We start from the raw sequence: 26,890 nt of genomic DNA, 5'->3' as shown, positions 1-26,890 counted from the left end.
TGATACTCTCCTTGGTTAAGATCACCCAATTTTCGCTTATTGAGTAGTAAGTACTGTTATCACAGTGTTGACTAGGAAGTTTCAGAAAAAATCGATATGTTTTGGCAGCTTATTTTGGTAAAAGGTAGCTTGCAAAATTGTCTCAAGCACAAAAGAGACAAATAAAGTTTGTTTTTTGGTAGCATCAAGGGGGATCTTGCCCGATCTCGAAACATTGATTTATTTCATCGTTCTTTTGGTATACTTCATATCCCGTGGCTCTGCTTCACCTTCTTCTTGGTGGGACGTAATCCTACTCTTTAGAAATTCGACCTAATCCGTAAATGAACTATGATGAGCCTCTTGGTTAAGATCTGCAGCCGGTGGTGTTGGGTAGAGCGCAGAATTTAATAGGCCAGTATATTTAAAGCTACAATGTTAACAAGACATTGTCTATGCTCAGTGAAAGAGGTCTCCAGAAATTTCTAAAAATCTATTGCATTGTTAAGAAAGCTGAAATAAAGTAAGAAGCACTCACAAGTAAGAGTTCCTATTTTGCTTTTTAGCTTTATGTTCGGAAGCTCCAAATCAAATGTCGCTTTAGCGTATATTTCGTTTTGATATTTTTTATTTGCAAATCTAGTGGCATAGACAAGGACAGTGGGGAGTTTCGTTTGGGTATACCAGAATATTAGTGCAGTGGGAGGCAAATGATGGAATTTGTAGTTAGAGAGGAAGTTGGCTCTCCCTATTTGGGAAGCCAGCGAACTTTAGTTAATAGTTAACATTTTACCTCATTGTTTTGCACAGAGACTCTGACCTGATGATCAGGAGCGTCGTGGTTTTTAGGGGGAAGGGGAAGCTTAACTAGCATACTGACAAGAGGCCTATCTCATTTTTTATTGACATGATTCGAAGTATGGCAATGTCGAGATCACCAATTTGGAGTTTATTGACAATCATTGTTGTCACTTGTTGAGTATGAGGTTTCAGAGAGGGTTGATAAGTAGCTTATTTTGATAAAAGACAGCTCAAATACAAAACTTAAAAGTAAAAATTGTAACTTTTTGGTATTATTAAAAGGATTGATTCCTTTTCTGAACCCCAATACTACCTTGCAAAGCTATAATATATATTTTGTTATTTGCTGCTAAAAGTAGACAATAATCGATGCTTTATTGACAGAGTGCTTTTGTTATTGTTTTGTGTATTACTACTTTAGTAATAGTTATGTCATATTCAACAATATTTTATAACTTTATATAACTGTTAATTAGTTATTGAAAACAGCTTTCGCGAGTGTTATTTAGAAAAGCATTAGTTTGTGAAAGCGTGTCAAGTTGGCCTTAAGGATCGATTCAATGGAATGGTAAAACGTTTCATTCAAACAAAAATTTGCAAAAAAGTTAGATAAGATACATAACAATGAAATTATCTTAAATAAATAAAGCTTTTGTTTTCTACTTTTTCAGTTTCCTTTTGAAATAACAGATGATTGTGAAAATTGTTTCGTTGGTTTCTGACTCTTGTCGTGGTAAAGTAATTGTGTTAGGTATTGATTGAGAGAACAGAGAAATAAAGTTTTGAAACTGCCGCTTGGTTGGGAAAGATGTCACTTTGTGGGATTTTAAGAGCAGAAAAAGACTCTGGGGTGCCTGTGTAAGCATAGTCAATAGAAGCTATGATGTAAGAGTAAGAAAGTAAGGTCGTTTACGAAAAGAGGCTTAAGAAAGAGCGTTGGGTATTTAGAAAGTCACGTGATTAGATCAATGTTGCTGTAGTAAGAAGAGATTGTTTTTTGAAGTCAAGTTGAAGTCAAAGTTAAAAAGGAAGTTGGGAAAAACCTCAAGTTTCTGCTTTCATGCACCTTTTAATTTTAGCGTGCAAATGTGGTACCAGCTCGTAAGAAAAAACAAAAAAAATCTTGAGGAAAACTATCGCCTCATTTCTCTCCTCCCAATCTTTAGCAAAAATTTTGAGAAACCTATCTATGTGGCTTGTACTCCTTTTAGAAGGAGAAAATCTACTAAACCCCCACCAATCTGGATTCCGTTCAGGCGATTCAGCAATAAATCAACTTCTCTCCATAACTCATTCAATTCACGAAGCTTTTGACTGTGGTCCTACTTTAGAAGTACGTTCTGTCTATCTTGACATCTCGAAAGCATTTGACAGGGTCTGGCATGAAGGGCTAATCTATAAAGTTAGGAGATGTGATGTTTCGGAAAATCTGCTGCTACTCTTTCAAAGTTTCTTGTCAAGCAGTAAACAAAGAACTCTATTAAATGGCCTGACTTTACTCTGGGGCAATGCTGCTGCCGGCGTTCCGCAGGGCTCAATTTTGGGTCCCCTACTTTTTCTAATATACATAAATTATCTAACACAGAACTTGAGGTGTAGGGTGAAACTTTCTGCGGATGATGCATCACTTTTTGCGATCTTACAAGATCTCAATGTAGCTGCTAGTGACTTAAACCATGACTTAGATCTTAGAACATCATTGGCACACGATTGAAGAATGACATCCAATCCGGATCCCCGAAAACAAGCTGTCAAATTAACATTTTCAAGGAAATGTAAGGAAATAGACCATCCTGTGATCCTCTTAAACGAAACACTCACAATAACAGTTGTACAGCATAAACACTTGGCCATAATACTTGATTCTAAACTTTCTTTCTCAGCACACATACAAAGGCTACAGCTTATTCTAGAAAAGCGATTGGAATGTTGAAGTTTACGTAAAAATATTTGACTAGAAGTACGTTGAATAACTTGTTTAAATTGAGCGTTGTTCAGTTAACGGTCAAGGTCGTCGAAGATAGATGCGAGGTATCCATGACTCTGTCTGGCATGAAATCTCTTCTTAATCAGATCCACCTCTCTATGCAAATATCAGCCGACCAAAGTGAATGGAGTTCTCTAAATGAAGACATGGTTATTCCACATAATAGTGTGGTTATGCTATCTGGCTGCCTTTGTCTTCGTTGTTAGATTCAGAAATACACAGGCCTGGTTCAAATGTCGCACTACTCATGTGCCGAACCTAACTCTGTTTGGAGCGACACTTGAGTATGTTTATCGCGACTCCCGTTTCAAACGTCGAACTTAATTATGTCGCGCAAAATGGTTTTAGGATTGTTACATGAAGTATCTTGGTTAAAGCGCGCAATCTCAGATATTTGTTTGAAACGCATGCGCCCTCCAAGAAAGAAATGAATTCTGGGAAGGAAAAAAATTAAATTTGATTATGCATTGAGTTCGGTACATGACAAGTTCGACGCTTGAAACCGTGCCGTGCCGGAGTCGTGCAGCTCAGCAAGCTCTGCCGATCCAAACTAGTCTGCCGCTCCTAACTCAATCTGCCGTACCAAATTGATTCAAACGTCGCGCCCCTCATGTACTTAATTCTTAAGTTAGGTTCGGCACATGAGAAGCGTGACGTTTGAATCAGGCCATACTATCTATTGTATACGTCATATTTTCAGATTGAAAACTCAGTCCAGGTTTCCTGCAAGTAAAACATTTAATCAATTCAAAATGGAGAATTTACCCCTTAATCTAGTTGGGATTTAATTGCACCATCTTTCAGCTGCCTCAAGCAAAGCCAACAGATATCAGTTCCTTTTGGTCAACCCTCGCCTTTCAATTTTGTCCTAGTATCATGAAAATCTAAACGTTGCCCAGGTGCATTGGCTAGCTGTTCCCTGAGACTTTCCTTGGGAATAAAGCAGACCTTCCTTGCTTGGGTGTTTTAGTAAAGAGATGTCCTGTGGACGTGGCTAAGGGATATTGCGTTGCATGTGTTACAACAGAATTTTATATGAAAATTATTCTAATAATTGGACATACAGTATGTTCTTGACACTGGTTTATGACGAGGATCACTAGAAACACCCTGAAACAATGGTTTAATTTTCCAGGATTTCCAACGACGAATCCGGTATATTAATTTGCGGTAGAAATTTAATCCACGATTTAAAACTGGACAGGCTGCATTTTGTGTCAGGTTCCAGAAAACTAAATCTAAACCCTTCTCCATTTTTATTGTAACCAAAAGGAATTTTCATTCAATCGTTTTTAGCTAGACATTGCAACTTGATAGGCACTGATCTTCAATTTTCAGGGAGATATTAACGAAGAATATTATTTCTTAGGCCTACCTAATGCCGAGCAAAGCTTGTTATTTCGTACTAGGCTCATAAAAATACTCTGTTTCTTGTGGCTGCATGGAAACACTAGGCCAAGTTGTAAACGAATTTCAACCGTTCCAAACGGCATCGCCCCTTTCTAACCCATCGTGGCCTTTTATGGACATTGTGCCCTAAAGACAACGTGGCCTAAAGACAACGCTGAAGAAAACTCAAATTTGACATATAATGTTTGATCATAAAATCATTTCAACAAAGAAAACCTTCTTGTGATCGTTTTGATTTTCGAGGAGCGCGTATTTCAATAAGCTTTTTCCCCCTGGAAAACTTGAGCGTGAAATCCCCGTTTTCGAAGAATCGAAAAGGCAGCCATATATCATCATCAGGTATCGTCTTCTATCAGAAGGTTGGCTACCATGACCCTCCAACTATCCTAAAATCTGAGTTTGGTTTGTTGTCATAGTCATAGATAAAACTAAGACATATATATAAATGTTCAAAGTTAGTGACCGAAAAACATGAACTGGTTCGCTAAATTCATCTTCGAGGCATTGACAACAACCACTTTCAAGATCTCAGAAAACTTCTGAATGGGAGAAGCTCTTGCCTTTATTAGGAACAATGGAGGCCTTCACGTGACCAATATCTTAGAGAAATCTTACAAAACTCCAAACTTGTTTGATTGTCGTCGTGATGTGTCTTTGGGCTTGTTTATCACTGTGATGTAATTGAAATCTAATTGAGGCTGATTTATAGCCATGATAACGCGGTAATGTAATAAACCTGGACGACAAAAGACGAAGAACCACCTACACGTTTAAACCAATCTGATTTCAAACACACCAGCTCTTTTAACGGGGCACGATAGTCGTAGCAAAGAGTCATTAGTAGATGCAGTGTTATTTCTCGTGTTTTGGTGTCGGATTACTTGTCTGAAGGTGGAGACATCAAATTGCAGATCGATGTAGTTTATGCTATGTAAGTCATGCTTTGATGTACATCAAAGTGTTTTTTTCAATAATTACTTGTTTGTTATAAATACTTTCGTTATAAGAGCAAACTCTTTAGAAACCATAGAAGATATTAACATTAATGATAGAAATTAGCAGAAAAAAGTATAGTAGAAAAGGCTGCATTCTTGAACCAATATGCGAAAAATCTTAATTCGAAGTGCATCGCCTTCGTGTGTCAGAAGCTTCCGGAATAATCACTGTTTTGAGGATTTTTTACCAAAATTCTCAGCGAGTCTCCAGTCCCCTAAGCCCCACCTAGTAAGCGCCTATGATGGCTACTTGACTTACGAGAACCCCGTGAGAGAGGTTCTTTCGTTCATAGTTCTGAGATTTGGTTCAATGACTTTGTTTTATATTATATTCTCCAGCCAAAAGTTATATACCTTAAGTAAACATTTTGAAATAGCCACTTGACGTTGTTTTTTTGACAATATCTTAGAAATGTAAACACCTTTTTGTGAACTATTTGATAGTCACAAGCTAATAAACCTTTCCAATTTTAATGTAATTGGTAAATAATTGCTGTCTTTTCAAAGTTTTGCCGTTGCCGCTATTAAACATCGTCACGACTTCTGTTCTTTTATTTTTGCGTGTTAAAACGTTCAGATTAACATATTACATCACTATTTGCTTCCTAATCTTTCTGGTTTTTTATTTAGGGACGAATTTTAGAGTTGGTCTTTTCGCTTTGATTGACCTGTTTAGAAATAGATTCGAGGCTATCTGTTACTTTAAATCGTGCACAATTGGTATTTTTGACTATGTACAGTTAGTGACTAAGTTAATGCTCCTTTTGTGTGTTAATTGCTGTATAAATTGCGATCTGACGCCTATAAAATAAGCCAACTAAGGTGTGGTTTAGGCTTGACACGCGAATTCAGGGCCCTCGCCATGGGCGGGGGGCCATGGCTCCCACTTTTTTCGTAAGCAATAATGTTTCCAGAGTTTTGAAGCATCCAAGTTCGACTTATAGAACCTGGCTCCTCCCCCTTGAAATTCGTGGCGTGGGCCCTGGAATTTCCTCTCAATGAAATTTGCAGTCGTGTGCCATCTCTAGACTCGAGACTTCTATCTTTTGGGTAAGGATGATTTCGACTTGAAGCCACTTGACTCCATTTAGTCTTGTATACCATGACATATTCCTTGAAGAATTTCTGCCAATGATATTGCTTGAATGAAAGATAAAGGGTTTCATATAAGATAAGAGTAATGGCATTTCAAATTTATCAGTGACTATTTGCGAAATAATTTTGCAGATGTAAGAGAAAAGTCGAAGGCACATAGAAGCATTTGCAATGACCATCTGATATTGCTGCCTCCCTTCGAATGATTTTATGTGATTCACAAGCTGGCGAAGTTTCATCCAATTTGAAAATCTTCTATCATCCTATTTTCATAAAAGTTACTGACCAATAGTGATGTGATCGCCCATTTTGAAAATTTTCAACTGTTGCCAGGAAAATCGTAGGGAGCCTCACACTATTGGAATATTTTCTAATTTTTTCAATGCTGTTCAGCTGTTTGATGTAAAAGATTATCATTAAAGCACTACTCACAGCGGATCTTTTAATTGCTTGTATAAGGTGCTCTTTCGCAAAACTATGCGCCTATTGTTTCAGCACAAGATCATTGTAGTTGATGCATCTTGATCTCGGTGAAAAGATTAAGATATACAAAAGTCTATTTGAATAAAAAAGTGATTGATGTATCACAAGGTTCAGCTTTTGGGCCTCTGCAGTTTAAAATATACTCCAATGATTCCATATTTGTGAAAAATGCCAAGCTTTGCAAATAAAGGCGTTACAAAACACGTACAGTTTTATATCAATATTTTAAGTGATTTCTATGAAATAAAGTGACATAAAATGCTGACACAACGGAAGAAACGTTGTATGGTACAATATCGAGAACTGAATAATGAATAGACAACTAGTGAAATCATATTATGTTCAACTAATGTCCCCTTCATGTGACTATGCAATAAGATTTAAACCTTTTTCAGAAAAGGGCTTTGCGAATAGCTAACAAGATATGAGATCAGGTTTTGGTGTTACTTGGAGACAATTCTCTTTCAATCTACGCAAGGAATTAACTATTGCTTATGTCTGGAATCCTGCAGACGAATCATGGCCCTAATCTAAGCTTCATGGAAAAGAAATATTCCATGTAAGTTACGAGGCTCCACGCACTACGGGGCTTAGCAAAGATATGATTGATCTAGGCTACATTTTACAATGTCAGGAACTGGGTCAGATGTTCACTCTTGTTTTAAAGCGAAAATCATAGTATCGATGGAGATGTAATTCAGTTTTGAAATATGTAGGTTACTTATCATAGCATTTGTTGCAAACTTGAATACGTCTGGGGTCAGTATAGCTGTTCGTTTTCTTTTTGCTAATTAATACTGAAACTGATGAAGCATTCCAATTCAAAAATTTTTATGTTTTATTTGTTTTTTGAGCACTTTTATTATTGTATCATTAAGTATTCGTAATCTTGGAGCACGTTAATTGGTCATGTTTTAAATTATTAAGAAATGCTGAATACATTTCCATGTTTAGCCTCAAGTGGTTCACCGAAAATATCTCTGAAACTGTTCTTTCCAAAATTTTCTTCGTTAGAATATTGTTTAGTTGTGGGTGTTGTGGAGGAATTAACACAATTCTGCGAGCTGTTTCTTCAACTAGTGAGTTAAACCCATGCCAACCCATGTTTCTTATCCGAATATGAGTTTATTGGAAACATTTAACTTCGAATGCAATGGCCAGGGTTCTTCTGGAAAACGACACATAAAGCTATTTCTGTAATTTTATTAAAGTTTGAACAATTTTTTTGCGGTACAGAATTTGAAAATGGCTTTGAAAAAAGCAAACATTTTACAACATACTAAAAGCTTTTTCGTCTGACACTCCTCAGAGCATAAAACGTCAGAATAGGTTCCGAAAAAACACGATGGAAAAATATATACCCAGTTGTGGATCGAAATAGGCCAATCAGAAAAACGCAAGCACAAGACCGGTATAGTTGACCAATCAGTGCCGCGAGCCTAAAGAAAAATTACCAATGGAGTCCAAGAGAGAAAACGAACTCCTATGTTGTAAAATGTTTGCTTTTTTCAAAGCCATTTATTAAAGTTGTTTCTTAAACCAGACGCCATTTTTAATTAACCTTTAGTGTCGCTACAATGAAACCCTCTGCTGAGGATAAAGGCCAAGGACCTGTAAATGTTGTGTAAGTCGTGATTTCGATACTCGTACGGTTGTGGTTTTCGACCAGGCTCCATTCCTTCTTCCATGCAAGCGCCACTTTAATCCGCTGCTGATACAAGCATCGCGGATGGATTGCCTATACCACAATGCTTTGTGATTTTGCTGTTGTGATGGCGACTGCCGGATGCTGCGGTGTATGTTGTAGAATCCGCTAAGAGCTTTTGGTTTATTTGAAATATTGTTGTCAGACCTAGAGAATTCTTCAATTTGCTTCCAGAATATTCGCTTTTACTGCTTTTCTTCATTCCCTAGCTGGACAGAAAGAGCCATTTCGCACATATCGAATCAAGAGGAACAATTTTGGCGGTAAAGACCCAAGGAGTTGTGAAAAGGAGGCTGTTGTCTTGGAGACGTAAGTCTGTAAAAAATGAGCCAATATTTTATTTCCTATTAATTCTTATTGTTTCACCTTTTTCCGAAATCTAATATTGAGTCGTTTGTCATGCTCCGGAAAATTCACCAGGTAAGAAACTTTTTCCTTTGGTTTCTATGTTCAGTTCAACTGCAAATGTCAATTTTCTATTCTCATTGATTTTTAAAGGTTATATTGGACCTAATGATGATGTTCACCTTAATCATATATTTTGTTCCTCTGGCATTCCCTTTGAGTCGATTGATACCTATTTCACTCTGCGTTTTCTTTACGATGCTGCGCTGTTTCTGTTTTTCGATGTCCTTCAATGTGGACGTGGACAGGAAAGGATCAAGAAGAAATTTTATTGTTTTGCAAGCCAGCTAGGGTCTTGGAGCACTTAAGATCTCTCTTAAGAAGGCAGGGTACGACTAAGTTTAGGAGACTGGAGGAAAGCCTCATTTCATTTTAGTATTTTATCGGTGTCCTGTGAAAATCTCTGAGATTGCCTCCAGATATTCCCACGGTTTACGCCCAAATATACCATGCAGATTTTGAGCTGTTTCCAACTTTCCAAATAGCGGGACTACACTTGGGCCAGAGCTACCCATTTCTTCGAATGTCTCCCTTCATTCCGTGGTTCTCCAAGAGCGAATCCTTTTTTATAGTTAGAGATGCGCCTTATTTCGGATTGAATTTGAGTTGTTTCCAACTTTACTTTAATGAAAGAATCCCCATGTAAACATATACTAAGGTAATTTGTGTCAACAGGCATAATTATACAGCAAAAGCTAAACCTACCTTGATGTAGTTCTCGGTGATCAAGAATGTTTATCATTCTTTCATCCAAAATTTCCAGAACATTCCTATATTTGGTCTTAATCTCGAATTCCTCCATGCGTATACGAAACATGAGGCTCAAATTTCTGAAAAAAATAAAAAACATTTAAGAAAAAGAAAAACAAATAAAGAAAGACACCGAAAATTGATATTTTTTAATGTTTACAAACACAAATGAATCACTTCTATAAAGCAAAGTGTTTTTAAAATCGAACTTTCAAATACAGAAATCTAAATGTCCTATTTAGAAACAATAAAGACACATTCGACGCTTAGATTGCAAAAATTTAAGGAACACCGAGGCACAACTCGTTTGCTTTATATAAAAAACGTGTAGCTGTCGACCCCTTGAAAGCACACATTTTGTCCCATTGCACAGTTTTTTATAAGAATACCTAATTTTTTGCCGAACCTCAATATTCTCAATTTTTTTAATTTTGAGCGTAAGATTATTCTTAAATTATTCTTAAGCGACACAAGGTGCAATTGAGTCTCATTATAGTGTTAATAGCTCCAAGTCCTGATATGTCTATTCTAAAACATATAGCGTGAAACTCGCATTTGATTTGCTTTCTCAAATACAACTCAGATAAACAAAAACTTTAATTGTTGATTAAGCTTTAGCCTTGCATTATTCTTGACTTCGTAACTTTCAGCAATTTTGAGCCTTAATATTCTTATAAATGAAAGTGTGTACACGCGCACTGCGTTTTCCAGCAAAGCGTCACAAATGCGACAGGAGTGTATAATAGTCCAAAACATCAAATTCAACTGTATAGGCAGCATGGAGACCACTGAGGAATTTTCAAACACAGATTTGTATTGTGGTCTTGAGGAGAAATCTGAGTGACGCCTTATTGGTTGTTTCCACCAGCAATATTCTCGTTGTCATGACAAATTAAGGCCTTCTATCCCACATTGTCAGAACGTGTAATCCAGGTGGAAAGCCAATGTAAATTGGACACAATCACATAGAGCCCTGTTCCTTGAATGGCGCCATTCTTTCTGTGAATCAGATATAATTGAGAAAGTTTGAACGTTTAGCCTCGTTTTGATATATTTTTCGCAAGCGGGTTGTGCCCAGGCCTCCAGATGTGCTCTCTCGGGTCACTGATTTTCCGACAGTCGGAGTCTTCAAGTAAAATTCCAAAATCTTCTTCTTCTTTCTCTAGACGAACTCTCTTTTGTCTCAAATTTTGGACTTGTTTTGTTAGAATTCGTCCTCATATAAGAAAACGAAACTGAGTCATTAAGTTTTTAATAATAACCACAATTTTCGAACCAAAGCTTTAATGTTCCGTCGCTGATTTGTTTCATCGCTGATTTTTTCAATGTTTGAAATTAAAATTTTTGAAATAAATTTTTCAATCACAAGGTTCCCCACTGATTTTTATTTTTTAACTTCGTTTGTCTGTCGCCAGTTTGGAAGAAAACAATATCACATGATCTGATATTTGTGCCAAAAATTCTTTATCTTTGTGACGTGGTATCCGCATAATGTTTTCGCTATCCCTTGTAAACAAAGACTTGTCTATATTGCCCCGTAGAAAATGGGTCGGCCATCCAGTTTACTCCAGGGGGTTGGAGAACGGCATTGCTTGTTATGTTTCAATATTTCAGCATAGCATAGAAATTGCCATTTAATTGCTGCTAGTATTTTAATCACCGAAGTTTAGATTGTTATGAGTTTTATAATAGATCACACATCACGAAGGTACAACGTTTGCCCAAAATTTGACCATGGTCCCTGCCCGTGTCGTTTGGATTATCCCTGTTGGTTTCTAGTTCGGGACAATAGTGGGTTTAAGTGGGGGGTGTGGCGAAAAAAGGGAGGGGGGTTGAACTGGGACGCTTTCCTATCTGCTTCTCTAGTTTGCCCGTGAATTGCCCTTGCTTTGCTGTACCCCACTTCATGCCCCAATCTGTTGTTGTTTCCCACGAATTCTATTTTAATAATGTTCTCCATATCATCTCCTTCAAATTGTGCTCTTCCCGCAATCTTTGTTAACAGAAAAGAATGAAGGATAATTATCATCTTTAAATGTCCACAAAAAACAAGACTATATGAAACCATACTGTGGTTTTATCATACTGATCCTTTGATAGAGACCAGCTTTAGTTTCAGTTTTATTTTGCTCTTATCACATGGATTTCTGTACACGGGGGTTTGTTGTGAAATACTATACCATTCAAATGAAACGAAAGGAAATCATCGAATCGCCATTTCGTAGTTTGAAATGAATTAACATAACCAGAATTTAGAAGATTTTTAACATTTACACAAAGAGCGACCTATCTTTCAGTCTTGTTTCATTTGCACTCGTTTTCAAGGTTGATCGAAACCCAATATCATGTAAATTTATTTAATTTACTTCTGCTTGAAAAACAGGAAAAAAACCTTTTCTCGGTGTTCACAGTAAACTCTTTTTGTATTAACAGTATTCAGTAAATTCGAATTCAGCTGACTGTTATTAATTTTTTCGAAAATCTGAGGCTGGATTGTTCTTGATTTGTTTTTAAATTATTTGGGTGTGAGCAGTGCGATTGCTAGCTTTTTCGCTCTAGTGAGGTGTTCAGGACTCATTTGCCAACAAAGTGAGTGAGACAACCTTTATTCGCTGACAAATTTGGATATTAACTGAAAAAGCACCCACACATCGTTAAAAATCCTCGATTTGGAGAAAAACCGATGTTCAAAATTGCATTTTGCAGAAGCTCAGCCTCGGCTTGTTCTTAATTTGTTCTCAATTTTTGACCAATTCTGAGGCTCGTGTTCTTATAAAATTGTTTTTACAAAAAGAAAAGATTGAATTGTTTAAAAACCTTATTTGTAGTCTTGTGAATTTTAATCTACCATTAGCTACTTTGTTTGACATCGATACACCTGTAAATTATTCACCATGCTGTCCCCCGTCCTTGTGCGTGATATACACCCATTCCATTAAAGGTAAGTCTTGAAACGGCCCTCTCAGCCATCACTCAGTCAAAGCTATTGAATTCTCTCCTGTCTCATTGCAAACCAACCCAATCAAACTGTGGCCTCGAAAACAGATCCGCCGGTTGTAGCTTAGGGACTTTGGTACTTGCACTTCGAAAGATTGATTCCAGACATCGTGAGTATGTTTAAGTTTTATTTAGGCCGAATAGTAAACGCTGTCGTAATTGATATAAAAACTTATCTGTTATTTTGGTATGACGGAAGTTTTAAAATTTATTCGAAAGTTATTATACAAAACCATGTTTAGCTAGGCGTTCGCGGCGGGGCCAAGCTTTGGTTCTGCAAATTGTAGCCACATAACCGATTATAATCTAAAGCTCACCCTCTAATGTTTTGTAATTCTTGACACTAAATAAGTCATTTTTTGTCACCTATCAAGTCAAGATATTGATTGCACTTTGGTTTGCGAAAATTTTCGGTCAGTTTTTAACAGAACCATGTTTTTGGCCTAACATATAGTAGAAACAGAGAAATTGTCTAGGTTTGGCAAAATGGTGATGACTTGTAGCTGACACATGTCAATGGTATGGCATTTATTTTGGACAATGCCAATAAAGTAGTGACGGAAGGAAATTGCGTATTTTGATTAATTTCCCAGCAAATTGCGTCAGTGTTTCATGTTTTCGTGGCTGACTAGCTGTGAGTGGAATTTACCGAGGGGCAAATCCCTCCATGAAAATCTCGTACACCTTTCGCGGAAATCCTATCGTTTTATCTGAAAATCCATAGAAATCCTTTTGTGTCTGTGAAAATCCTGTACGCTATATTTAGTGAGTTGCCCCACGGAATTGACTGAGCTGTTTTTATCCGCTGAGAACGTACATCTTTCCCAAGACTTTGAAGATGCCTCTTTGAATAGTTGATAAACCCCGTTGATTAGGATGATTTATCACCAAGCTGAGTTTCCATTCCCCGGTCATGGCCTCTTGTTCCCAGCCTCTTTTCGTGCCGGGAAAATTGTGATTGCATATGGAGGAAAGCAATCGTCCTTTTATGAATAGACTCGGTCAATCAGTTTCACAGAAAAACAAACTTTACCTGCAGTTTCTTTATTTTCATTAGCATAATTATAATGTTGTGAAATCAATAAATGTTTCGAACGCTTCATAGCTGGTGTTTGCAGGCATGTCGCTTATTGTAACGGGGAGCGGTTATTGATTTTTTTCGTACAAAATTATTGAGAGTAACCTGGCAAAATTCAACACTGTTATAAAGAATAATTTCGTGTTCCACTAAAAGGAAAACACAACACTAAACAAAATGACACGACACGATACGATACGATATGTCATTGTAAAGCACCACACATCTTTCCACAACAAAGCTATTGAAATCGACACGACTTTATAATGCAACCCAACACGACACGAAACAATGCAACACAACACGACGCGACACAACCCAACATGATGCAATACAACACAACACCGGGCAACGTAACAAAACACCACAAAACTTAACACATCATCACGTAACATAATACAACACCACAAAACGTAACAACACCATGCAGTGCAACGCAACACAATGGAATGCAGCAAAACGGAATGCAACGCAACACAATGCAACGCAACGCAACAAAACCCGTCGCAACACGAAACACTCGGACCAAGACTCGACTAAACCGCAAAAACTTTCACGCTTTTGACAAATTAGACAAAAAAATGTTTTTTTTTCAATTTCTTTGTTGTTAACAAATCAGAGCATATGTTTCGTCCCCAGACCAACCATGCAACTAAAATGTCTTTCCAAGCTGTCATGAACCGCTTAAGCCGTTTCCATTTTGCCTTCAGCGACACAAGATAACAAAATCAAAAAATCATTACTGACCTTTATGATAGGAAATTATTTAATGGAAGTTTTCCCGCCCTGTTCAAATGTGGTAAATGATCTCTCATTCCACAAGCCTCAAAATGACACAGAAAGAAACAGATAACCTTTCCAAGATTATTTTTTAGTCAATTTTTGTTCATGAAATGACCACAGCTATTCGTGTCATGACAGTGCTTCATACTATCCCCCGTCCCTAAATAAATTTTCCTCAAGTGTCTTTTGCCACTCTTTATGCTCTTTACTGTATAGCTTACAATCATGTTCACGTTTTCTTATTTTGTATTAAACGCTTGCTGTAATTTGAGATTTATTGTTCATTTGTTATGAAAGCAGTTTGTGTTGGCTATGGGCCATTTCGGCCTACAAGCCTTACATGAAAAATATACTTCTTAAAGTTGACAGGTAATGGCAGGGCGTCGCGTTTCATAATGTAAACAGAAAATCATTTTATGAATTTCTTGGTGGTATTATAGAATTCATGATTTTTATGATTGTTCTTGCTGCAGATGGAATTTCCAGCAGCTCTATGTTTGCAGGTGTTCGGTAGCTCTGGCAGCCATTTTTTTATTACTTACCCCACATGCCTACTACATCAAATTTTAACCTCCAAAGTTTTTTGTGTTTGTTTAGATCGGGGAAATATGGATGAGAATGGGTACAATGATGAAAATGAGTCTGGAATGCCACGTCTTAGGACAAAAAGCGAGACACTGGCAGAGCTGCGCCGCAAAGAGAATGGGCAGAAACGAGAAGTGACGAAAGTTGACTACACTTCTCACTTGAAAAAAACGGAGAAACCTGAAAACGTGTTACGTGAAAAAAAGAAAAGTAATGACACCCCAAATTATCTGCAACATTTGCGAAAGACTGACACAGGTGTATCAACCCAGCCAGAGTATATAAGGCTGGCCAAAAATGCTGAAGCCGAAGGAAAACAAAGCGGGAAGAGAGTCAATGCAGAGGATTTGATAAACATGGCATTCAAAAAGGCTGCAGACGCAGAAGAGAGAGATCCTGCGAATAGGCGCGGAATGGCCAACAAATCAGCTGGATCACAAAAAGCAACAAACGCTGTTGGTTCTTTCGAAGGTATCAAAGTTACAAGTGATACGAAAGAGGATTACAGATCCGCTTTAAAACAACATGTGCAGGTCGAGAAGAAAGCAGCTGCAAAGAAACAAGATGAAAAGCCAAGCTGGGCTAATGTTACCCCCAAAAAAATACTTGATGCAGATATCATGTCGAAATCCAAGGAGGTGAAGCAAGAAAAGCCAGAATGGGCGCAGTTTGTGCGAGGCACCAAGAAAAATATCCTTGGGCTGGAACATTCGAAATCAACAGAAAAATCTCAAGCACCGGAATGGGCCGACCTAGCAAATAAAACTGATCGAAAAAGACTGATCCAGCTTGAAAGCAAGAAATCCACTAATTCAGAAGCTCAACCCGAGTGGGCTGGGAAAGCGCGTGACCCGAAAGAAATCCTTCGTGTAGAGCTAAAAACGAGCAAGAAATCAACTGGAGAGGAGTCACCTGATTACAAGGGTGTGCTTCGAAGAGGGTCTAGAAAAGAGTAAGGACACTTGCTTATAAAGAGACTCTCTAAGCTTAGTGCAGCTTTTCCTGATTATTTCTGGAAATCTAAAATTTTAGGTAGAGCTTTCGTCAAATCTGATATAGTCCTACCTTTCTCTCAATCAACGGTCATGAAATGAGATTTATTTAGAAATCAATAGAGTTTCTCCAATCATCAAGAAGTTCTTCATAATTGTAAACGGTTTGTCATAACCGCCTTGGCGATTTCTTTGAATGAAACCCTCAGTTAAGAATGATGGGTAAAAATGACGCCCTTAAGAAAATTGTGCGTCGTTAAGTGAGTTTTTATAAACAGAATATTCGCAGAAATTCTTCTGCTATTGTCGCTCAGAAAGGATTTATTTTCCTGTTAAAATCAAGGATATTTCAGACTCTTAGTCAAAGCTTTGGAAAATGATGATTCGAAACTGCTGTTGAATCTCAGTGTACTTTTAAACTATCAGGAAAGAGGCGTATAGCAAATTCATCTTACCAGGCTCAATTGTACTCATGTTCTCGATGTTTTTTTGCCAAGGTGTTATAACAAACAAATGTTCACAGTGCAAATTTTTTCTTATGCATCTTGTGTCTAATGCCATATCAGGAATAGCAATTGTTGTAATTTAGTTTCAGTTCATTTGCATATTATTCATAAAAATCCAATTTATCAAAACAGTTGTTATTCGAAAACAATATTGCTATTTCTTATTTGCGTAAGTCTTTTAATTTTTCGTGACTGATTTCTGCTTTTTTGCGGTAAGCTGTCTCCATTTCTTGGGCACCGACAACCCCCAATATTTCTGTGAGTTCAAATCTTGTATCTGAAACTGTTTCTTAAAATTTAGGAAAGAAATGTATTGTTACCTATAATACATGCTCTTGTAACAACATACTGTCAAAATGCAATGTTTTAATTTCCATTACGATGTTCAAATCTAAATTAGTAGTTCCTTCAGACTTCCAGGCAGCGAATCTAAAGATCTTTAGATTACTTTATGGATCTCGCTAGTTAGTTGCTAAAATATTTCTATAAGACACTGCAACAAAGTCTGTATATTTGCGTGAATGTAACTCCAAGTTTGATTTTTTGTAAACAATAATTGGTGTTTCCTATTCTTCTGTCACGTGGACGCCAAATGATGTGAGATCACTACTGCGAAGTATGGTTCTTTGACTTTTCATTTTTATCTTGAAAAACAATTTTACCTAAAGGCCCTGTTTGAGGGTATGCTAGTCATTGACTTCCCTTGAAATCTTGAAGGTTTTATTAGTGTGCCCATTGACAGGAATCTATTCAGCATTAATTTTGTACCCACTTCATCAAGCACTCAAAACTCCACAGGCTATCCCACTAGGCCCATTCCACTTTGAGTGCACATTTAAGGCATTTTCGATCAAAGATTGCCTTCATAGAACCTTGTGGTAAACGGCCTTCCATTATTTACTGTACAATTTCCATTCTATCACTAATTGGACCAATGGTCGGTCAATGCATTTTCTATCTATCGTTAAAAGCTCTCCATCTTTAAAAGCTTTCTATCGCTAAAAATCGTTTCTATCGTTTCTATCATTTTCTATCAATTCTCCCTCTTTTTACAACATGACTATTGATAATAATGGGCCTCAGTCTCTTCTACGAGTTTGTGCTGATGTGATCTCTGTAATTTTCATGTGCACTAATTGGGGGCTCCCTCTATCCATATTCGTGGGCGCAGCGGAAGGTGAACGTTCATGGGGAGGGGGGTTAGTATGGATCTTGCCTGAATTTTGTTGCCCGAATTGAGATAGAATTGTCCGAATGGGTGTGAAATTCGACAAACTTTTCAAGATTGAAGGGGGATGTAGCCCCCAGCTTCATGCCTCCGACGCCTATGTTTAAATGTGGCACAAATCATTCTTTCCTTCCTCGATGGACTCTTCTGCTTCGAAGTTCTCCGTTTATTGAGTTCTTGAACGAAACCGTGAGACAATGTCTGTGTTCCATGCATCTAGGCTAAAGGTGTCAATAAGTCATGCATCTAGGCTAAAGGTTTCAATGAGTCTTCTTACGACTTCTGAAAATACATTTTGAATCGGTGACGTCACAATAAGAAATTTTCTACGCTAATATAGAGGTATTAGTTGTTTGTGGCAGTGTATGTTTTTTGTTGAAATGATATCTTGTCGTATGGGTTTGCTCTTTTATATTGCTTCTGTGTGCTAGCTGATGTTCTGGCCATTCCAAGCTCACTTTGCAGTTCTTTTGATGACGTATTAGGGGTTTTCGACTACCTTGGTCCCAGACTTCTGTTCCCAATGTTAATGATTTGCCTTTATTTCAGAAATACAACTGTTGCATTTTCTTTTTAAAACAGCTTCAAAACCATGTACCAATCTGTCATAATTTGTTGTGAGTTATTTTCACAGAAGATATTGGACATTCATAGATAAAAAAATTAGGCTTGACCCCAATTGGTCGCATTTAAGCTTGAGATCAAACTTCATTATTCCAATGTTTTGAAGCATTTTAGAAAAGCTATATTTCTGATCAGTTTTCTCTGGTCAGTTTTCTCTTCTTTTTATGCACAAATATGTCATTAGATATTCCTGACTTCATCTGTTCAGCTTTTTCTCATGAAATCTTAAAGTCATTTTAAACCATTTTCCATTAAATTAAGCTGTATGATAGATTTTAGACACTTTGTAATCATAATCAACTTTCTAGAAAGATAAATTTAGTTTAAGACATACTTCTAGAAAATTTGACCGAACAGAATATCTGACCGTGCAAATTAGTTTAGAAATCTTCAATTTTCTTCTCTTACCCTTATGACGTAGTAAGATTCCTGTGAAAGATTGCATTTTCTCTGTTGAAAGAAAATCAATTCTATTTTTCCATGTCTTGCAGCATTAGCGCAGACAGTTAACGTGTTCCAAAAAGAAAATATTCAAATCCTACAAAGCTGTCCTTTTCTGTCTTTTCTGTCATAAAAATTTTGCAAGGAAAACTGTCTCGATAACAATAAAGTTTAGCACAAGTAATGCTTTTCTACCTTTCGTTAGTATAAAGAAATGATAATAATTTTTAATGCAGACATATGCCTGCATAGATATTTTCAAACTTCAACACTCTTTACGAGTTTGGTGTTGCTGAGTTTCAAAAGTTTTCCCAGTTCCATTTCTTTCTGTCTCATTCTTGAATTCACTAGTCAGCACTCTTCTTAGCTGTTACGGATAACCCAACTTCCTGAAACACTGTAAATTTTTGCTGAGTTAACTTTTCTCAGTAAATGATAAACCACAAATTCCCTCTCAGCCTCTTTTTTCGGGACCATTTAAAATGACGTAGAAAGACTACAACTGGGGTATTTTTGTTAATTTATAATGACAGAATTTGACTAAAGCCTTAACTGCCAGGAATGTACTAAATTTAGTGTGAAATTTATGGGAAATTTCAGTGATTTCCGTCAATGATTCCGAGTTGCACGCATTGCACGATTTGTGTTTGGGTTAAAAAATTCTTTCCCAAAATGGAGACAGCTTGCCACGCAGTTTTTTTGTTAATTAACCAACTCAAGTTTTTCCTTCTGTATGCTTATCATTTTACGTGAAGTATCTCTTCTGTATGCAGGTCGATAACGTTTGGCGAACTGCAAAAAGCTCTTGGGGAGGAAGAAGAAGACAGAAGCATGGGTTGGAAACTTATTGATAGGCTCATGCTATTGGATATCCCTGAACAATCAAAATCAGATAATCTGAATACAATTCATGAAGATTTCTTCGATCAAAATGCGAATGAAGTGAACAAGAGGTCGAATCAAAATGGCCACGATAAGGAAAATGGCGTCAATTCTGACGACGTTTTTGATGAAAAACCGATTCGAAGAAAATCCTCAAGCTTCTATCAGCAAGGACGTCGAAAGTCCAGTGTAGCTAGATTCTCGTAAGTCATATTATTTAAATAAGCTTATAGATATTGATTTTTGCCTATAAATTGAGTCTAAATTAAAGAAACTTTGCAAAAGTGGTTCAGCACAAAAGGAGTTTGATTGTTTTTCAAATGAGCACAAGACCTTACAGCTACGGCCGGAAACAAAAATATATACCTAGTTTGAAATTGAAGTATCACATAAATCACTTCATTAACTTTAATTAAAGCCTTCAAGAAAAGAAGATTCAACCAGTTAGCTAGTTCTCTATTTTGATAGCTCAGTTTGAATAAAGTACCTTAATAGTACCTAACGATAAATAGACGGATTTATTTGTCATGATGCTCTGATCGCCTTCTGAGTAACGTCCGTAAAGTGAGGCAGTAGCGAAAAAGAGTAGCAATAATAATCATTATAATTCATTTTAGTCCAAGGCCAGAACACCATTCCCCCCCTCCCCCCTCCTAGAGCCTGCTTAATGTTAGACTGCTTACAACGTAATACTTAAAGAACAAATTAAAAACAATCCAGCAGCAAATTTTCGAAACGACTCAAGAACAGCCAGCATGACCTTAAATTTATTGGTGCTTAGGAAAAAGGTATAGCTCGAAGATGTAACGTTTTACGACAAAGTGTGGGCCTAACAAAGTGTTAGGATAAATGACGTCATAAGCTGATTTTCATTGGTGAAGAAATGATGAAGAACAGTGTCTTTTAGTTCGTATTGTTTTTTTCATTATGAGAAAACAGCATAAAGCGTTTGGACCCCTTTTAAGTTTAGCAAATTCATCTGAAATACATTTTCTTCGCATTTTCCCTGAAAAATGTTTGAAAAATGCAAATTTTGAAAAATACACTTGTTTGATCGAGCGTATCCGAGAAACAGGAGATCAAACCCCAAAAATTGGTGGTAACACTTGATCAACATGCAAATTTGTAATTTTCGCCCAGAACTACATTAGAAAAAGTTGGTGTCGTAAATTCACCGCCCGGGTGACAATAGCCCCCCCCCCCCCCCTCCAGCCTTTGGACTATTATGTATTCATTGCTTCTGTACAATGCTTTGTGGTGCTGTCAACAAGAGTTGTTATTGTTGTAATTTTCTTTGATTAGGTTGGCCTTAGCTCTGCCTGTCAACCTCAGGCGCGAGGTGAGCACAATGCTGATGGACTGGGCGCAGGAAATAATGAAGGACTATGAGGTATCGTTTTTTCTTGCAATAATCCGCGAGAAATATAGAATTACATTTGTTAGAAGTTGATTCCATAATAAATATTGATGTTAGCAAAAAAGTACAACCCTTCTCTTCTTTCCTTCCTCCTCCTTGAGTGGCTTTGGTTTTTGTGCACCAAATACTGCTTGTACGCCTGTTGGATTCTATCTTTCACAGTTTTAGTGCCGACTTTATAAACCCTTTTGTTATATTTTATTACGCATCTACTATCTAAGATCAATATCAATCTCAAAACAATCAGTTTTCTACCTTACACTTTCTGAATATTTCCGTCAAAACTATAATGTTTTTGATGATCACACGAGACCTTATTTCTTTATAGAACTCTCCAGTAAATGACTTCACGTCTTCCTGGGATGATGGGCAAGCGTTTTGCAACATTATGCATTACTACGAGGATGACAAGGTTCCTGTCAACAAGTTAAACTCTTCGTCGAAAAGAGCAAATTTGATGGTGGCTTTCCAAGTTGCAAGGTATGTATGACGCAGCACATTCTAATGGCCTTGATATGCACATTAAACCTGCTTACCCTCGTATAGAGTTCATTTTAGATGGTGGCAGCCTCGTAAAATTCCAATAGCAGCCTCCTTATCAGTCCATTTCGTTCTTTATTCCCTGCCTTCTGTTATGTGTTCAAATGTGAACTTTTGAAACCTACTCTCATGCAGCATATGGAATGTATTTGTTCCAATTGCTTCGCTCTGCCTTTTACACAAAATTTATTTCTATTTCACTAGTTCTTTTGTTTATAGAACCAAAGAGATGTGTTTAGGTTTAACTTCACGTTGGATATTAGACAAGGCCTAAATCAATTTTTTTGTCAACAAATCAAAGCTATTTTAATTGTAACGGCCCAATTTTCCATTTTGGCATACTAAAAATGCACCATTTATCATTATTTTTTTTCTAAATGGCAAGAATCGTGCAATTGTCTCTTTTGAGAAGCAAACAAGACATGAGCTGAAATTTCAAAGACTTTTATCTAGGTTTCAAGCCTATTGCAGAGAAAAAATATCTTTTGGAAACGTAATGTAATTTCAATCTTAGCTGAGCTCAAACAAAACAAAGCTAGGTTTTCAAGAGGCTGATATTCTAAGAGGGATGAAGGAGCAAATGTTATGTCCACAGACTAGAGTTTTTGTAGAAAATCTCAAAGATTTTGTTTTTGTGTGTCACAATTTTCAGTTGTTGTGATTGATAGATATGCCAAGCCAGAATTTGTTTCATTTAATTATGTAAAGTATGGCTATCCCTATTAAAAAGATGATGCAATAGTTATCACATGGTCTGATACATATTTACCTCACGCTAGCGATGCTGGGATATCTCTGCCAGTCACCGTTGATGAAATGATGAAAAGCAAAGTCCCGGATGCTCACAAAGTGTTCGATGTCCTGCATGAGATATACTCGCATTATCATGGGCCACTCGTTGAATGGGGAGTGTTGGGTTGAAATATAAACAGATTGGATTTCCACAACGATAAACGATATTACATAGAGTCTGTGTGTATGAGATCAAAGAATATAATTGCTGGTAGAATATTGTATTATAGGCGTAAACAGTTGTAATATCTTCGTCTTATAAAAATATGTTGGCCAATTCATTGGCACGTCCAAGAACAAAAGCGCATGCACTTTGCAATAATTCAACTGCAATGGAGAGATTAATACTCGAAGTAGAAAGAGACTGGTGCCTTTCGATCCAAATAAGCAGTGAGTTGAGAGCATTTTTAGAGCAAAAATTAGCAAAGATGTGAAAGTATCAAGTATTGCCAGTGCTGAGGTCTGTCCTCATAGCTAATTTGATCTTAGTTATTTCTAGCACCTTTTTAAAATGAGGAAATAATTTGAGTCAGGTCAACACTGTTGTCTCTCATCGGGTTTTCTGTAGCCAAAACGAGGTTTCGAAAGCCAAAACGAGGTTTCGAAAGCCAAAACGAGGTTTCGAAAACCAAAACTATAGGTTGAGTGAGATTTTCCCTGTCATAAGTGTAAGATTTTAGTACGACTTTGTTATATCGCGGTAACGTTTTCATCGCTGGAATCTTCACTTCACATAACAGATAGGGTTGCCATATTGGGGACTGGGTGAATGTGGTATACATTATGTGAAGCAAAACGTTTCTTGCTTAAAATTCATCCAACCTTCGGTTTCAGTTGTTGTCTATGACTGCAGCTGGGATTTGCATCTAAGTTTGAGAAGCTAAATTTGAGTAGCTGTGATATTAATCCTTATGCCTCGACGTACGTTAGTGATGTTTTAAGAAAACGATTTTCTTTTGCAACAAGTAACGTTAATTCCGATTGTATGGGCTAATTTGCATTAACCAGTAGCAAATTTTACGTATATCTATTTTCGTAGGGGAAAAATATATTTATGGTAAGTTGGTGTTGTTTTAATTGCATCATTAGTGTAGATATAATGTCAGATTTTGTTAATTTAGTTTCTGACATGTATTGTTGCTCAGAGATAAAAAAGTTCAAAACAAACTTTCCGTGAGTATTTACCCAGGCTTTTCTGTTGACTTGATTTTCTTGAAGAAATCTTTTAGTGCCAGAATGAGAACGATTCGGCGTTGAAATCAGGGCTCAGCCGGAACTAACGCCCTGTTTATACTGCCCCACTTTCCCTTCTTTCTTTATTTTGGATATCAAGAACTCCTTTACGCACTGCTCCGTTTTCTGTAGAAAAATCGCAAAAATGTATCCACTTTGTTGAGCTCGATGTGACCACCTTCACATAAATGAATATTTTTCTCTCCGTACGAAAATGGACCAGCGTGAATCGGTCCTTGTAGTTCGTGCTAGTTTTCATAGTGCAAAGGGAGAAAAAGGGAACCGCCCACTTTCAAAGCTTTACATCTGGGAGTTTGGCTGTCCTTTAGGATTTGGGAATCGCACTGCAGCTGCATCATTAATTTAAAAAAGAAACCAACCCTTGGCCCAGTGGGATTGCCTTGCACGCCCCCTTGGGTCTTACAAGTATCCTTTATTTCTTCAATGAATAGGATGCAGTCATTTTCGCAATGTTGCTCTTGGTTGAGCGTTGCCTTTTAAGAAAGTCAAAGCCTTCACTACAGAAGACCCTTTCTTGGCTTTCAAGATGGCAGCCCGTAAACTATTTGAACGTAACTTGGTGATTGAAGAGATTTTATTTCGGATATCATCGGGAATTTCGCATAAAAGCTGTAAGTTTGTTTTTGTTTTTTATACGTAACCAAGAAATGCTCTAATAAGGCGTTCATATGGCCTTGTCAACGCCAGAAACATAAGTACGAAGTGTTTAACCTCTGGCGAAGATTAAAACGAATTCATAAATGGCGCATTGGCTTTGGGAATACTCGTGATTAGAAACAGATAGCGCCTTGTCTGTCCTTAGTTCTGGAATTGTATTATTATGAAGAGTATTATCAGTGCCAGATACAGAGTTTCACCGTTGAAGATTAAATTTGTGTTTTATGCAGTGGCGTTTCTACTGTGGGCTAGGGGGGCCCCAGAAATTTTCTTTGCCCCCTCCCCCCATTTTTTCAAAAGTTTCTATCAAAAATGAAATTTTTTCTTCGAAAGCTGTTCAATCGTTTTTCGACTTTGTTTGGTTGCTGTCTTTATTTTTTCAATGCGATCTTTATTGCATTTATTTAACAAACTAGGGGCTCCGATAAGCGTTTTGGTTTGTAACCAAGGTGGACATTTATGAAATTTTGGCTCCTTTCTGTAGTTACCAAAAAAGTTCATTCTTGACAATCATTTAAATTTTATATTTGTTATTGATCACGAAGATACCCCTCTTTGGGTGAGGTGCGCAAGGTAAGCCCAAACCAAGATTCTCCGCATTCCATTGAAAATTCTTTTCGCTCTGGAACTCAGCGCAGAGAAATATCAATACCATCCCAGTATACCTTGACAATCTACAATTGCTTATTGAAGTTCTATGATTTGAATTTCTGTGTAACAGAATGATATGCTTGATCTCATGGAGGTTGGATATAGGACATAATTACTACGGAGAAATTTTACCAATCGACTTCACAAAGCTATTAGCCTTTAATTTTTAGAAGTATAGTTCTTCTGTTGAAATTCTAATGTTCAAGATGTATTATTGTTAAACAAATAAAAATCAGTGGAATAACATACAAAAGATGTTTTCAGTTAAAGAGCAAAGGGTCCCGAACCTCTAGGGGCCCCCAGCAACAATTTACCTTTGTTTTTTTTCTAGGGGACGTAGCTGCCCGTTCCGCCACTAATAAAACTATTTGACATAATGATAACAGCCCTGATAGAGCTGTACCAAGGACATACTTATCTATGGGGAGCTAAGAACCGGTGCCTTGTACCCGGGGGGGGGGGGGGGGGGTACTCTCATTAAGGCCTGACAGGGGGGTCCAGTCCGTTTGAGGGTCTTACCAAATGGCCCATTTTTGATGATAACTGAACTGCTCAGTTTAGCTTGCGATTTGTTATAGATAATGAACAAGATTTATCTTTTCCGAAACAAAAACAATCAATTATGAAGAAGTTTTTCAAAAAAGAAACCAGGGGAGCACAAAGAAATGGATGCTACCAGGGAAATAATTTCGGTTTTTATGCTACCGTTTGATGGTTTTTGTCAAATATACTACCATTTGAGGATAATTCTTTAAAATGTTAGCGTTGGTCCTCTTTGACCCTGACCGGACCCCCTGTCGGGCCATAATGGGAGTAACCCCCCGGGGGCCTTGTAGCTATTTTGAGCCACCACGCTTTACATTCTACTAGTTTGCAAAGTAATGGCTGGCGTTGGCCCCTATAGCTGAAAGTTTGGCCCCCGACTAGCCCCAGAAATATAAGGCTTAATCCGCCACTGGTTTTATGTCCGTGGAGCCTGAGTCTTACATGCCACCTGCACACAGTTTCATTAGATCAAGAGCATCGTACTCCTAAAAAGTGTCACTTGGCTTACGGATTGTGGTATTTGGTCAAAGGGCGAATGTTTTTACTAAGTGGTGTCATCTAAGCTTGTACTGGGCATGTTCCTTACTACTTGCCGTCATATAAAATGGGACAAATATAAAAAAATAAACGAACAGACATAAAAGGAGCCAAATATTGAAAAGGAAAAATAAAGAAAGGGCCAAATTATAAAAGGACAAATAGAGGAAGACCTGAAATAAAGGGACAAATATAGCAAGGGCCAACAATGAAAAGGGACAAATATAGAAAGGGACAAATATGAAAAGGGACATATATAGAAGGGGCCAAAGATGAAAAGGGTGAAAGATAGAAAGGGCAAAATTTAAAAAAGGGACAAATATAGAAAGGAACAAAAATAGAAAGGGATAAATATGAAAGAGGTCAAAATTTAAAAGAGACAAATATAGAAAGGTACAAATCTACAAAGGGAAACAAATAAGAAGGGGTAAATATAGAGGGACATATATAAATAGGGACAGAACAACGGCAAAACGAATGATTCTGTGCCTTTCCAAAGGCTCGCCTCGAAATTAACATACGTACTCCTGAAATAGCGGTTAAAAATATTGGCTCGTTACTGGGGGGAAACGGGGGCAACAAACCTCAATTGGGAATGGGCTTGAGAAATGACCCCGACAATCAGGTACTTTGCATAGGAAATAACAGAGAAAAGGCCACCCTCGCAAGCAACCCGGAAAATTCCTTTTGATTACCCTGCCGCTCAAAACAACTCACTCAAAACTGCGGCCTCAAAAAACGAAACGAAACGAAAAAACGTGTCAGTCAAT

General features: G+C 37.3%; 1 protein-coding gene across 5 annotated transcripts; it reads left to right on the top strand.

Moving 5' to 3' along the window:
* Positions 1-23,659, top strand: LOC135688308 (uncharacterized). 5 transcript variants are annotated; one of them, XM_065205108.2, is made up of 8 exons: positions 10-519; positions 8,665-8,764; positions 12,552-12,717; positions 15,066-16,005; positions 19,618-19,929; positions 21,029-21,116; positions 21,472-21,623; positions 22,463-23,659. In XM_065205108.2, exons 4-8 carry the CDS (start codon positions 15,077-15,079, stop codon positions 22,602-22,604), a joined length of 1,623 nt encoding a protein of 540 aa, XP_065061180.2. In that variant the 5' UTR covers positions 10-519; positions 8,665-8,764; positions 12,552-12,717; positions 15,066-15,076; the 3' UTR covers positions 22,605-23,659. The 5 variants fall into 5 exon arrangements, with proteins under 5 accessions (XP_065061186.2, XP_065061180.2, XP_088970277.1 ...); XM_065205114.2 differs by lacking the exon at positions 12,552-12,717 and having other exon boundaries at positions 1-519; XM_089114151.1 differs by having other exon boundaries at positions 8,665-12,717.
* The last annotated feature ends 3,231 nt before the right edge of the window (positions 23,660-26,890 follow it).

The sequence above is a fragment of the Rhopilema esculentum genome, chromosome 19 (assembly GCF_057945365.1).
Source record: "Rhopilema esculentum isolate cy_ngs chromosome 19, ASM5794536v1, whole genome shotgun sequence".
NCBI lineage: Eukaryota > Metazoa > Cnidaria > Scyphozoa > Rhizostomeae > Rhizostomatidae > Rhopilema > Rhopilema esculentum.
The sequence above is the reverse complement of the archived record's forward strand: the minus strand, read 5'-3'. Positions and strand labels throughout refer to the sequence as shown.